Source organism: Pempheris klunzingeri, chromosome 11, assembly GCF_042242105.1.
Source record: "Pempheris klunzingeri isolate RE-2024b chromosome 11, fPemKlu1.hap1, whole genome shotgun sequence".
Taxonomy (NCBI): Eukaryota; Metazoa; Chordata; class Actinopteri; order Acropomatiformes; family Pempheridae; genus Pempheris; species Pempheris klunzingeri.
Window position 1 is genome coordinate 3,516,177 of NC_092022.1, and position 12,601 is coordinate 3,528,777.

Here is a 12,601-nt window from a genome sequence, read left to right on the forward strand (position 1 = left end):
ATAAGCACTCAGTCTAAAAGAACAAACAACAACTGCATTTTTGTCTAGAAAAACAATAGAAACATCAAGTACAATCCAGTATAGTTCAACAGCACCATGAGGACCTCCGAAATGTCATTTGCCTTCCAAAGCCATTACAAATCACTGTTGAAAAATATAACAATTTTACGATGTCACAATGACAGGTCGACCTATAGCCTAAGGACCAACCACTAAACTAAGCTTGTACATGTACATGCTTCTTGGTTGCTTTAGGAACACTGTATTACATGCACTCATGCCAATAAAGCCACTTGAATTTAAGTGAATTACTCGGCTAGCATTAGTGATGGTTGACCACTAATGGTTGCGGATGCTGTTATTAAGATGCTTTCACACAGACCACAGCAGCGGAAGGTTTGACTCTTGTTTCATTAGTTTAATTTTTAAAAACGCAGGAACTGACTGTAGACAATGACAACAAGTCCTGCAAATTGAAGAACATAATTTCTCATATAAAACTATTAGAGTCTCTGCTGTTACGCCCAAGATGGACACATGAAAGTGTTTCCTGGTCTGATGCCCCTATTGACAGCGCAACATCATTTGTCTGAGCATCTCGAACTGTTACTAGTCACACGGCGACACAAGTCAAGTGTAGGTTGATGGTTAAGGAAGGCTCATGTTTGTGGTAAAATAAGTACTTTGTTGAAAAAGGGAAATATAGTGGTTTGGGTTCAAATCAAAAGGGATCTTTATCATCATGTTTACAAAAATCAGCATTGATCGTGGCTGTAACGGCTCAGTGTCTGGACCAAAAACCTCAGACAACATGCAGGTAAAGGAAGGGGAGATGCATCATCCATCTTTAAATATAGTCTATGATGAGGATGGGCCTGTATATAAATTGTGAGGCCACTGGGGAAGTGGTTACTGCATGACTGGAGGCAGTGGCAGCATCTGATTTGACAGGAAGTTAGTATATGGCAAAGGAAGAAAGCAGGTAGACAATGTGTAGAATCAGGTTTAAGTGACAATGGTAATGCTTCAAAAGAAAATGGGGGAAAAAAAGTTGTAGCAGCACCTTTGAGGACCATGAGAACTGCATTGTAACAGATGTGATGCCAATTGTCAAGTTCCCATAATAACAAAAAAATAAAAATAACAACTTAAAAATAACCCCAAAATCAACTTAGATCAAATTCTAGTGAGCTCGGTAATCTCACATCCCCTGACTTGAGGTGTCCAAGGCCAAGTTCTCAGCTTTACCGCTCTATCATCTGATATTCTTTGTAAACCTTTCTAGACCAAAGTGCTAAGATGCTTTTCGGAAGCTGGGCTTAGCTCTGCTTAGTACCAGATGACTCTTCAAGCCCCCATGCTGCTTCCAATACCGCAGCACTGCCTGCAGCCAAGCCATAAGTGATACAGAGAGAGAGCACAGGGAGGGGAGAGACAGCGAGACAGGAAGGGGGTAGATGAGAGGTTGGAAGAGATAAAAGGATGACAGGGGAAGTGAAAGAGTGACAGATGAGGATGGAGGGGCTGGAGAGTGGAGGGGTGGTGGTCCAAGATGACTAGTTTGTCTGGTGAGGTTTGTCGGCTCTCCCGAGCATCCGTCCGTCCTGCTGAGACAGAGAGAGATGAAAGTGTGAGGATAGCTCGGCGACTAGTGAGAGGAAAGGTGAAGTGGGCTCCAGCAGGGACGGCGAGAAGCAAAGCAGGCGGGGGGTTGGAGTTGGTGAAAATAGCCTGAGCTGGACCACAAGCTGAATTACTAATGCTGCATTTGCTTTCCATTGGCTCCAGTGGTCTGTCATTCGCCGCTTGCCAGAGAAGCACTTACAATCAGATCTCAAGTATTAGAGGAACTCCCATATGGGTGCTATTCTGCGAATCATTGATCTAGCCCGTTGCCATGAAAGTCAGTTTTAACACGGCTCTGGTCTCAGAAAGACCAGAAAGAGACAGTAAAGGGATAGCTGGTGCAGCGTCATCTGGTGAAACCGTTATGAGGAACATACACAGAGAAAAAGAGGGAGAAAGAAAGACAAATACTCAGTGAGACTAATTAATGAGAGGATTATGTGTACAAAGCAAATAATAAGCTTCAAGTATTTTCCAGGACTGGGTTTAGTCTCCTATCCAGGTGGCCTAGTGTTAATGTACCAACTGTAACCACAAATTCCATTTACAGTAAATACAGTAACAACACTAGGACTCTGTGGCCATGCTAGCAGCTCTGTGAGGCTGTACTTAGTCACAGCTAAATGCTACCGTCAGCATGTCAACATGCTCACATGTATGTTTCCAATGTTCATCATCTCAGTTTATCATTTGGTCACGCTAACATATATTGACTGGCTCTAAAGACAAAATACAGCAGAGGCTGATGAGAATGTCACACATATATTTGGTCGTAAACCAAAGTATTGGACAAGTAAAAGTTTTGACCTGATAAAAAGTTTTGGAGCCACCAAAGTTATTACAATTCCTCCTCAGGGCAAAATGAATGTCTGTGCTAAATTTCATGGCAGCCCAATAGTTGTTGAGGCATTTTACTAAATGTCACTCAATTTATGTCAGCCTTGTAGTGGCGCTACATGAAGTCAGGAGATCACTGAAGTCATTTGAATTTATCCTCTGGGCACCATGGACATCTGTACAAAAGTCATAGCAATCCATCCAATAGTTGTTGAAATATTTCAGTGTGAACCAAAGAAGTCGACCAGCCAACGCTGCTGTCCCAAGAGCCACGATGCTATAGAGTGGCTGAAAAAGCAGAATCATAGAGCCTTTTCTGTTGCTCAAGGGAAGCCTCGACAGCTTGTTTTTTTCTTGTTATTCACAACTGACTTGATAGAGTATGAAATTTCTGAAGTTTAAAATAAGTCAAAAATAGCATAGCATTGGGGAATTTTTGCCCGTAATGGACAATTTTGCAGCGTGTGATTCACATGCAGTTCCAGTGAGCCCCAAGGCAGGAAGTGGTGTGTCTTTTTTGACAGACAAACGTTGTTTATGAGGCAGAAAGTAAGAATGAGGAGGTGGTGAAGAGTTAGTGTTGTCTTTCCTTTAACTAGAGACTTACCTAACCTAAACCAGGTTACCTAAACTAAACCATTAACCACATGTTTTTTTTTTTATTGTTGGCATTGAGAATTTAAATTTTGACAGACCTCTCGGTCAAGCAAAGACGTCCCAAAGCAACCCCCGGTCCCACCTGTCTCACATCTTAACATCTTAATGGACCAACAATTTTCAAAATGCTACCAGTCCACATATGACAAGAGAAATTAGTTATTGTGACTGTGAGTCATTGTGGGGAAAAATGTCTTCCTAGAAATAAATTGGAGAATTTTCCCACTGAACTCAAGAAAATCAAAAGGTTCTGGCATCAAAAAATGGCTTCCACAGTCGCAGCTTGATCTCAGTTGCTTGCACTCTCTACAGATGTCAGTGTTTTCATCTGTGTTACACTTTACAATTTAACAATTATCTGTCTAATTTGTCACGTGCATCAGGAAGGTGTGAACCCACAGACTCTCACCTGGCAGACCTGTCCGACATGAGCAGTACAGACCAGCAGATGTTAGACGACCAGTCTCCAGGTTGAGTCACTGCTGATCAGTGACGCCTTCAAAATCACGATAGTTCACTCCTTTAGTTCACTTATTATTGTTTGTTCTGAAGTGCAGCCGGACACGTGCCCACGCGTTCGCAGTTTGGTGCTGCATTTAATTCAGAGAGGAAGCAGCCGGAGCAGACGTGACTCTGTCTGCTGCCCAGATTCTGTGCTATCGTCTTATTTCCCCTGCCGGTCGTCATTTATTGGGGCTTCATAAAGACAGAACGGACAAGAGCTCAGCCAGGCAGTATTAACCGCATGCCTCCCCCAAGACAACCAAAGTCAACTCTCTCTCCTGATTTCGCTTTCTACACTTCTCCCCCTCTCCCTGTCGGCCCTTCTTACCACTTGTTGTTTTTTTCTCATATCATTTTTCTCCCCCCCCCCCCCCTCTTTTCCTCCTCTCCTCTCTAGAGAAACAGAGGAGTCTTATCGCAGTTTAATCTCCAGCTGAGAGTCTGCAGTGTGGGGCCCAAGCCAATGCGACTTTGTCGTTTATTCTGTGTCGGGGCATCTTAGAGGACGGTTGAGTGTTTGTGTTGAGAGTGGTCGGGGTGATTGAGTTGCCAGAAAAGCCTCCAGGCGCAAAAAAAAAAACACAGAAGAGGAAAATAAAAGAGGGGGAGAGTGATTTTTCACAACAACATGGTAATCTGATGCCCTGAGATATTTGAACACACAGCCAGACAGAGGGGCTGCAGGCGACAGGAGGTGGTGTCTGCTGCCTGTGAGTATGTGTGAGACCCGTAGCTTTATCTAAGCACTGCTGTGCTCTACCTACTGTGACAAGTCCTGCAGCGGAGAATCCAAATAATTATGCAAGAGGAAAATTAGAGGACAGGACGGAGAGGAAGAAGAGGAGCAGCAAAGAAGCTCACTTAGTCCGTCTCTCTGAAGGACCACTGTGGGTAGAGAGAAGAGGAAAGCTTTTCAGAGATGGTAAAGAGAAGAAGTAAAAAAATTTAAAAAAAAGAAAAAGAAGATTGCAAAGGCTATATTCCACCCCCAGCTTGACACCTTCCCATGCAGAGGAGGAAATAAGACCAGAGTCTGAAATGGCCCCACAGGTGGAGGAAAGAATTAAAAAAGAGCACTTAAGATAATAGAGAGGTCAATCCCATTCAGAACAAAGACAACGTGTCTGTGATATCCAGGGCAGATTCTCTCCGGAGGTCTGAGTCTCTCCTCTCTATGTTTTCATAATGGGCTTTTTAATTTGATTGATGGGTTGCTTGTCAAATCCTCCTCATCCCGAGGGGATGACACATTTTGAATGTTACATTTTCCAACTCGTGATGGACAGTCTGAGAGAAGCGAGGAGAGGACAGGACCTGATCTGTTTTGATATCATTTGCTCTGAGGAAGGAAGGATGAGAAGAAAGAGTGATAGAAATAAATGACAAGACCAAAGCAGAGCACACAATCATAACAGACTCTCAGCTGTTAACTGACATTATAGTGATTTTCAGGAGGCCACTGTTTGTGTTCCAAGTGCAGCCAAAAGTGAAACTTGAGTTATATAACTTACCTTTTCACTTTAACCCAATCCAGAAGTTTCTGGAAACCTGTGGTAACCTAAACCTGACAAAACTGCAGCCACTTTACAATGTCAGCCATGTGTCCAGTAGCCCTGTTACTGCTCACATTATTCTGACACATTCTGTGCTTCTATGAGATCAAGTTGCACCGTCTTAGGTCAGGGTGCTAGCATGCTAACATTTACAAATGAGCACTAATCGAAGCACAGCTGAGGCCGACAGGAACGTCATGAGTTTTTCAGGTATTTGCAGTAAGGCCTACTGGACAAATACACGATGGCGTTGTCAGATGAAAAGTCAGGGGCGCGCCATAACAGTGTATTGTGAGGGGAACATTAACGTATCCACCAAATTTCCTGGAAAATGTCAACCTTGAGGTGGCACAACAGGAAACAGGAGTCAATGGATCACCAGAGCGATTAGGACTCTTGTCATTGTGAGTGTCTTTACAGACTTTTGTGCCAATCAGACCAATACATTTCACTAAATAAGGCAAAACTTTGATCTGCTGATGCTGGTGGATAAAAAAAAATCTAGGCACCATAGATTTCTGTGCAAAAGTTGATGACAATGCATTTAATTGGGGAGACATTTTATCAAAAAAAAAGGAAAATGTCAACCTCAACCTTGTAGTGGCGCCAAATTAAAAGTCAAGGAGGCAGGAAGAAGCAATATACTTTTCTTTTAGGACCTATCAATCCCGTATCTTGCAGTTTGTTTTTTTCCCCCCCAGATATTGTCTCCACTCGGTGAACCCCACACTCAGACGTATTGTATTTTCCAGATTTATGATGATCTATCTTGCTTTGAAAGATTTACAGTATAAGCAAAATCAATGGGACAAGGAGATTCTGAAGCACATTTTCTATCATTACTGCGACATAGCTCTCGTATCTGAGGGTGTCATTTAAAGATTCACTGGTCTGGCACTCTTTGCGACAATTTCAGTCTTTTCACATGGGTGGGAAAGTGAGTGGATACGGACGGCTGATTGTGCTCTTGAAACTGAGCCCCGCATGTTCATGGCTCGCTTCAGGAAGGGAATTGTGACAGTAAAATCTGTGAAGTGAAGGCTTATTATCATTTTATTCCTTAGCTTTGTCAGTGTCCTCATCAACATCACTGTGAAAAAAACACAAGGGAAATCAAACCTAAGCTGCATTTTTTTTTGCTTTAGCAGAATGCACAGAGTATAATATTTAAGTCTCAAATGTCCTGCTTTTGATCTTTCAAGTTCGCTGTGGTGTACTTTGAGATAAACCCAAAACTTGTTACAACTTTCAAATCCACAACTTTGAGGATATATAGGGATGGGGGGGGGGGTGGAATGAAAACATCAGACAAGCCAGATTTAGCAAAAAACATGTTTAATCTCTCCTTGATGCGTGTCTATTTACACGTAATAAATCTGCAAAATAGGAAAGAGCAGGATATTTACACGGGCGTGAAACAGCCAAAACCTGTCACAGCAGCTTCAAGTCTGAAACTCTTAAAAAGGTATCAGAATTCATAAAGTATTAAAACTCTTTAAGGTATTTTTTTTTTTTCTTTCTACCTCTCTCCTCTTTAATCTGTGTGTGAAGATATTTTACGTCCTACGCTCCTTCTCTGAAATGTACCTTAATCAAAGTGAACACTGCAGGTGAGGAAGCTGGAGAGAACTGGAGGGATGAGAAACTTCTGAGTGCTGCTGTTGGAGGGCGGGGGTGGGGTGGAGGGGGGGGGATCAAAAATGGCAGATGAGGGGAAGTATTAAGGTTGTGCGGTGGTGAGGAGGTGTCATGTTGGAGGGTGCAGCCCATACTGAAAAATAAGTACGTTTCACATACACTTCAGAATAGATTAAGAAACGGCTTTCAGAATATACAAAAAAATGGTACAGATTCCTGAAAACTGAAAAAAATGGTGTTATTCTTGCTGAGAGCTGGATGAGAAGATTTATGCTGTTCTCACGTCTGTATAAAAACGAATCTAGAGCCAGGATATCGTTAGCCTAGCCTAGCCTAGCCTAGCTTAGCTTAGTTTAGCAGAAAAACTAGACACAGGGGGAAACAGCTAGCCAGGTTTTGCTCAAAAGTAAAACAAACAAGAAATAACATGTTAATTTGCTTGAAGGTGTCATTTTTTTTAACCTACAGACAAAGCTAAGCTAGCTGTTTATCACTTCTTGAGCTAACCGTCTCCCCTTCCGGCTTTACACTACATGTAGCCTACAGGAGTCACGATGTATTTAGCTTAGCTCAGTGACAAAAATTAACACGTTTACCAACAACCTGTAAGCTGTTTGTGTTTTTTTATCCATACTGTGAACAAAAAGTGGAAAGAAATATGATACAAAAACAATTACATTTCTGTTTAAGGTCAAATAAATGAGATGCAATGTATTCCTTGGCTGGCCCCTGTAAGTAAGCAGTGTCTACATATTTTCATTCCTGCTATGGATCTTTTTCATGCTAAGCTTGACTTAACAAGTCCAGTCTTCTCATCAAACTCTTTGAAAAAAGCAAATGAACATACCTTGAAATGATTATTGTCAAAATTATGTTTGAATATATTTTGTTGTCCATTTTTTTTTGACATGTAGCCTTGAAGTGTAAAGAAAAAGTACATAGTTTTCAGTATGGGAAGAGGCTGACAAGGCACAGTGAACAGCTCTGCGTTGGTCAGTTGTCGACAGAATCTCTCCCTCCACCTCTTTAACTCTCTCCCTTCACCCTCCTCCTCCTCCCTCTGTCATCACTGTCTTTTTTTTTTCGTGTGGAAGTCGAACGCCACAGATGCAACAGAATGAAAAATGAAGCGTTAACCGTGGCCTTCAAAGCACTTCCTCTGCCTTGCCCAAGTCTTTTCATCTTTTACCACAACAAGTGGTGAAACACAAAACAAGAAGCAAAACTAAGAAACAAAAGCACCAGAAACCAAGTGGGCTGCCATCTTGCTGGACTTTTTTTTTTTTTTCTTTTCCTTTTTTTCTTTTTAAATCTCTACAACATGATCCTTGGGGTTACTAACTAAGCCGCATTACTCTTTCCACATCACTAAAATCATCTTTACAAATCTTCATATAAAGAACAATTGAGCAAGTGAGTAGCAGTCAAACATCCATGCAGTGGTCCACGTCCTCAGACACCTTCAGTCATTAATTTAAATCGGAGAGAATGAGCGCCTGCTTATGGAAGTAACATCGCCTCAATTTCACCATTCATCAAGCATAAGGACCAACACTAAACACCTTCAGAGTGTTGGTATTTAAATGACAATAACTGAGTGCTAAAATCATTTTGTGGAAGAACTGAAAAGCAGATGGATTAAAGATAATCTCTTGTCACAGAGTTGTTCTCCTGATGTGGATGAACAAAAGCTTTGGTCAGCTGCCCTGTGTGTGGTTTTACCCTGTGTAGATCAGTGGTTCAAGTATAGAAGCACATACAGTACGCTTCTTTCCTCCCAGACACGGATTCATGCTGTCCGATCAAAACACGGCATTTTAGTGTGAACTACAGGCTAACGCAACAGTATTTGAATGTATGGTTTTTAAAGGGTTTCATAAAACAACTGCTATCTATCGAGGGTAATGACCTTCGTTGGACTTAAGTTAAGTGAAGTTTTCACTTAACTATGAAATGTGTTTTGTTCAGAGGCATGAGGGGTCTGGCAAAAGGAAATGGACAAAGAAGGAAATAGCAATTGCCTGTATGATTATCATTATTGTTTTCCTCAAAATGCCATGTTCACTGTTGGCCATGGCGGGGGTCTCCAGTGCTTGAGCAACTCCAGAAAGATGGTGATGTCCCAACAGTAGGCAGCATAGGCTACATTATATTGTTTATTTCTATTCAGATATAGGTGGGAAAATGTTGTTTGATTAATTGAGCATTCTGATTCATTTCTAGACTGGCATGTTAGCTAGTTAATCACTTCATCTGCGGTAGCTAACAGCTAACATATGACTAGTAACTAGCAGCTGCTCCTAGCTATGATAGATCACATTTCAATCTCATCTTTATTAGACCGTCACTGATATTTGCAAAATTTCTCAAAGCAATCTCAAAGATTTGGACGGATTGCTGCTAGAAGACACAAACCAAAGGGGCTATGGTGTAAATTTACCCCAAACTTAAGTGACTGAAACCTTCCTTTCATAATGTAAAACAGCTGTGACTGAACAATTATCACTTGGGATCTGACAGTTAATAGTCCATCTGGTGCTTATTAGGTGTAGCTGACACATTTAGTCTGGTAGCTGCTGGTCCTATGTGCTCATGTCAATGGAATAAACACAAGAATGTGATTTTGACATTACAACTTGGTGGTGCATGTGTATGAAAACTGCAGAATGCGGATACATTTCACATGTCATTATTATTATCATTATTTTGAATGTAACTTGTAAATCTTTGAGGATGTCAGTGTGCCATCAAAGAACCTGGCAGTTCTTTGTGCCAGCTAGCTTTGAAATGAGCCTCTATATGGATAACAACACGAGGAGACGTGGGCAGGTCTTGCTGGGGATGGAGTGATACTGTGCTTCTGAGCTGTTCCCTTTCATCCACTGAACTGTACTGATGAGCGGCGCTCCCTGCAATCGCGATGATCGATCAACAGGATAAGAAACCCAAGAAAGTAGGACTAGGGTTAGAAATAACTGGCATCATTCAGTTTCCTCTAAGTATAGATTTTAGGACAACTGAAAAAATAACTCTAAAAGAAACCTAGAAGGCCTTTCGCAGCAGCCCTGGGCTGCAAGGTTCCTGATGCACATGCAAAGCTGCCGCTATCTGGACTGAAACAGAGGAGTCTAGTGTCCGCTGCTCAGAGGCCTTTCCTCTCTGCCACAGGGAAAACAAATCTGAGGGAAGCGCTGTTGAAAAGGAAGAAAAAGAAAATGATTTTGAGGCATCTGTAACTGTTTCCTTTAAAGTCATATTGCTCTAAAAAGGTGCATTTGATGCATTTTTTTGTTTCTTGACCCCAACAATCATATCTAGTTGATGATGTGTCTGGTCTGGTGCTCTGTATTTCTTAACAAGCTCTTCCAAGATGAATGACCACATACAGTATATATTACCCTGCTTTGTTTAACATCTTTCAATCTTTTTTTTCCTCTATTTTCCAGTCTTGTACCCTTTTTTTTTTTTTTACACTCATAGGAGGAAGGAATGTCTTGTTTATGCATGTATGTTTTTTGAAGCACTGCAAGTTAACGTGTGTCAGCACATAGTGGAAGGAAAACATTTTAAGTTTTTTTTTGTTTTTTTTTTACCCCTATAAAACCACAAAACGAAAAAAAAGAGAAAGGCCTTCAACTGGTACAAAAACACTTACATAAATCAAGCTACATTTCATTATCTTTTCATAAACCACATTCACAGTTCAAAAATGAAACCTTTACCATCTTTACTGCAGACAAGGAAACAAGCCACAAAATAAACAATATTCTTTCACCTTCTTCTTGACACCAAAAGTAGCCTTCATTTTGGATGGCACACCTTGAAACATTTCTCTGACAAGAGGGGAAGCCTAGAAAATAAGATCAAGAAGTTGTTGAGCAGGGTGTGCCAGGGTTCAACTTAAATGACTGCCTAGTGCCTCTGCAGTTGTCTGCTACCACAGCATGAGGCTGGCTTCCACGGAGATGACTTTTGTCTCATCTAAATCAGCTGACCAGGCCTCGATGTATTTGGTTTCTCTAAAACAAACACAAAAGCACTGTAGGTCGGTTGGCTCACAGGCGAGATCCGTACAACATTTGTCTTTTTACTACCTTTAAAGCCAAACATGTAGCACGCAATGGCCCCAAGACCTCATGAAATATAGAAAGTGTCTGTAATGTATATATATATATTTTTGCCATTTACCTATTTTTAAACTCTCACTTTCAGTCACTAAGTATGACAACAGTTTTCATCATAGCACATTTCATCTAACGAAAAGAAGTCTCTTTGCACTAAACAACATTCAAAGTAAAACATGGCACAGGACGACTTTTTCCTTGTGTTTTGATAATTTTTCATCTTGGAAATATCAAATCCTCTTCTCAAACTTATCTTTTGTACATTAAAATGGAAAACATTTTTTTTCAACTTTTCATTTGTTTTAAAAACAAAAAGGTTTGTATTTATATATCTATATATATATATATATTCATATATCCTCTTCTCTCTTTTGATTTAGCTTTGTTGTGCAAATTCAGCAGTAACACAAGTGGCACAGCACTAGGGAGAGTAGGCAGTTGGGGGGGGAACCGCTATCAAATGCAGTAACAAATCAAATGCAGAGTTATGAAACTGAAAGTGTCCTATGTTAGACTGCGGTGGAGTTCTTGCTGATTGAGAGTTGAAGAGTTAGTATTGGAGGAAGAGTTTCCCTGCAAAGTCCTTCCTCCTGCTTGCCCTGCAGTGGCAGCAGCCTCTGTGTTGCCAAGCATCCACCCTGCTGGAGTGTCTTTGAGCAACACACTGAATCTCTACCAGCTCCATGGCTGCTGTTCTGTAGGTGTCCCTGACCTTTGACCTCCCTGTGGAGGACGGCAAGAGAAAAGAGAAATTCCTTACAGGGATCAAGTATTGATAATATATCCTGGATTTTTAGTGGCTTGCAGCCTGAGCCTGAGCCCTGGCTGTGGAAAGCTCCTAGCTGGCTGTTTGTACCTTTTCCGTAGCATTTCAGCTCTGTATCCAGCTAGATGAGATTTTGGTCACCAGTGTGCATGTACTGGTCCTGATTGTGGCCAAAGTACCCAACTGCTGCTCCTGTGGGACTTGTGATGTGATGAGAGCCTTGATGAAAATAACCGCTCTCCTGAGCTGAGGTCCATATTGTCTGAGGCTGAGAGTGCGCTTGATTTGGTTGTTTGGGCCTGGGTTGGTGGCTCAGACAGAAAAAAAAAAAAAAAGAAGCCAACCCGGCCAGTGGGGCCTTAGTTCCAAACTCTGCTGTCTCTCCAGTGTGCTGCTGCTGCTGGGTGCTTGTGTCTTTGCAGTCTGTCCCGCTGCTGTTTGTTGTTGTTTGTGAGGGTGGTAACGACAGACTTCAAACGTCGAGGGTCAAAATGTCGCGGGCGTCAAAGGTTGTCAGGGAAGGCGTGTTGGTTGGCCAGTCCTCCGCTAGCCGAGGCGTGTGATTGGCCGGTCCTCAGCTAGCCAGGGCCATGGTGTCAATGACCTGCTCCAGCTTGCCGCGTAGCCGCTGTCTGCGCGACTGTTCGTCCTTCTGTAACGCCGACAGGATCTGCACGCAAATATGGAGGAAGATTACACTACATCATCACACCTTAAACCGTTATTTCAATCCTACAGCATGAGGCAAAGTGCATTAGGTGCTTCTATAACACTCTGAAACGTGTTAGCACTCAGATGCACCAGCTCGATGCTGATTTGAGTCGCTGTGCTAGTGATTACATTTTAAACTGATGCTGACGACATGGACAGGGTTGGCAGGGCAGATGTGAGGGACA

General features: G+C 41.9%; 1 protein-coding gene across 1 annotated transcript in view; it reads right to left on the reverse strand.

Annotated features, from left to right (window-relative positions):
* Positions 1-9,213: 9,213 nt before the first annotated feature.
* The window catches only part of LOC139209690 (plexin-A1-like), a 225,830-nt gene continuing 222,442 nt past the window's right edge, over positions 9,214-12,601 (reverse strand). Inside the window, exon 33 of the mRNA XM_070839495.1 lies at positions 9,214-12,375. Coding sequence (XP_070695596.1) covers positions 12,280-12,375 — 96 coding nt within the window. The 3' untranslated portion in view covers positions 9,214-12,279. The remainder of the gene's footprint in view (positions 12,376-12,601) is intronic.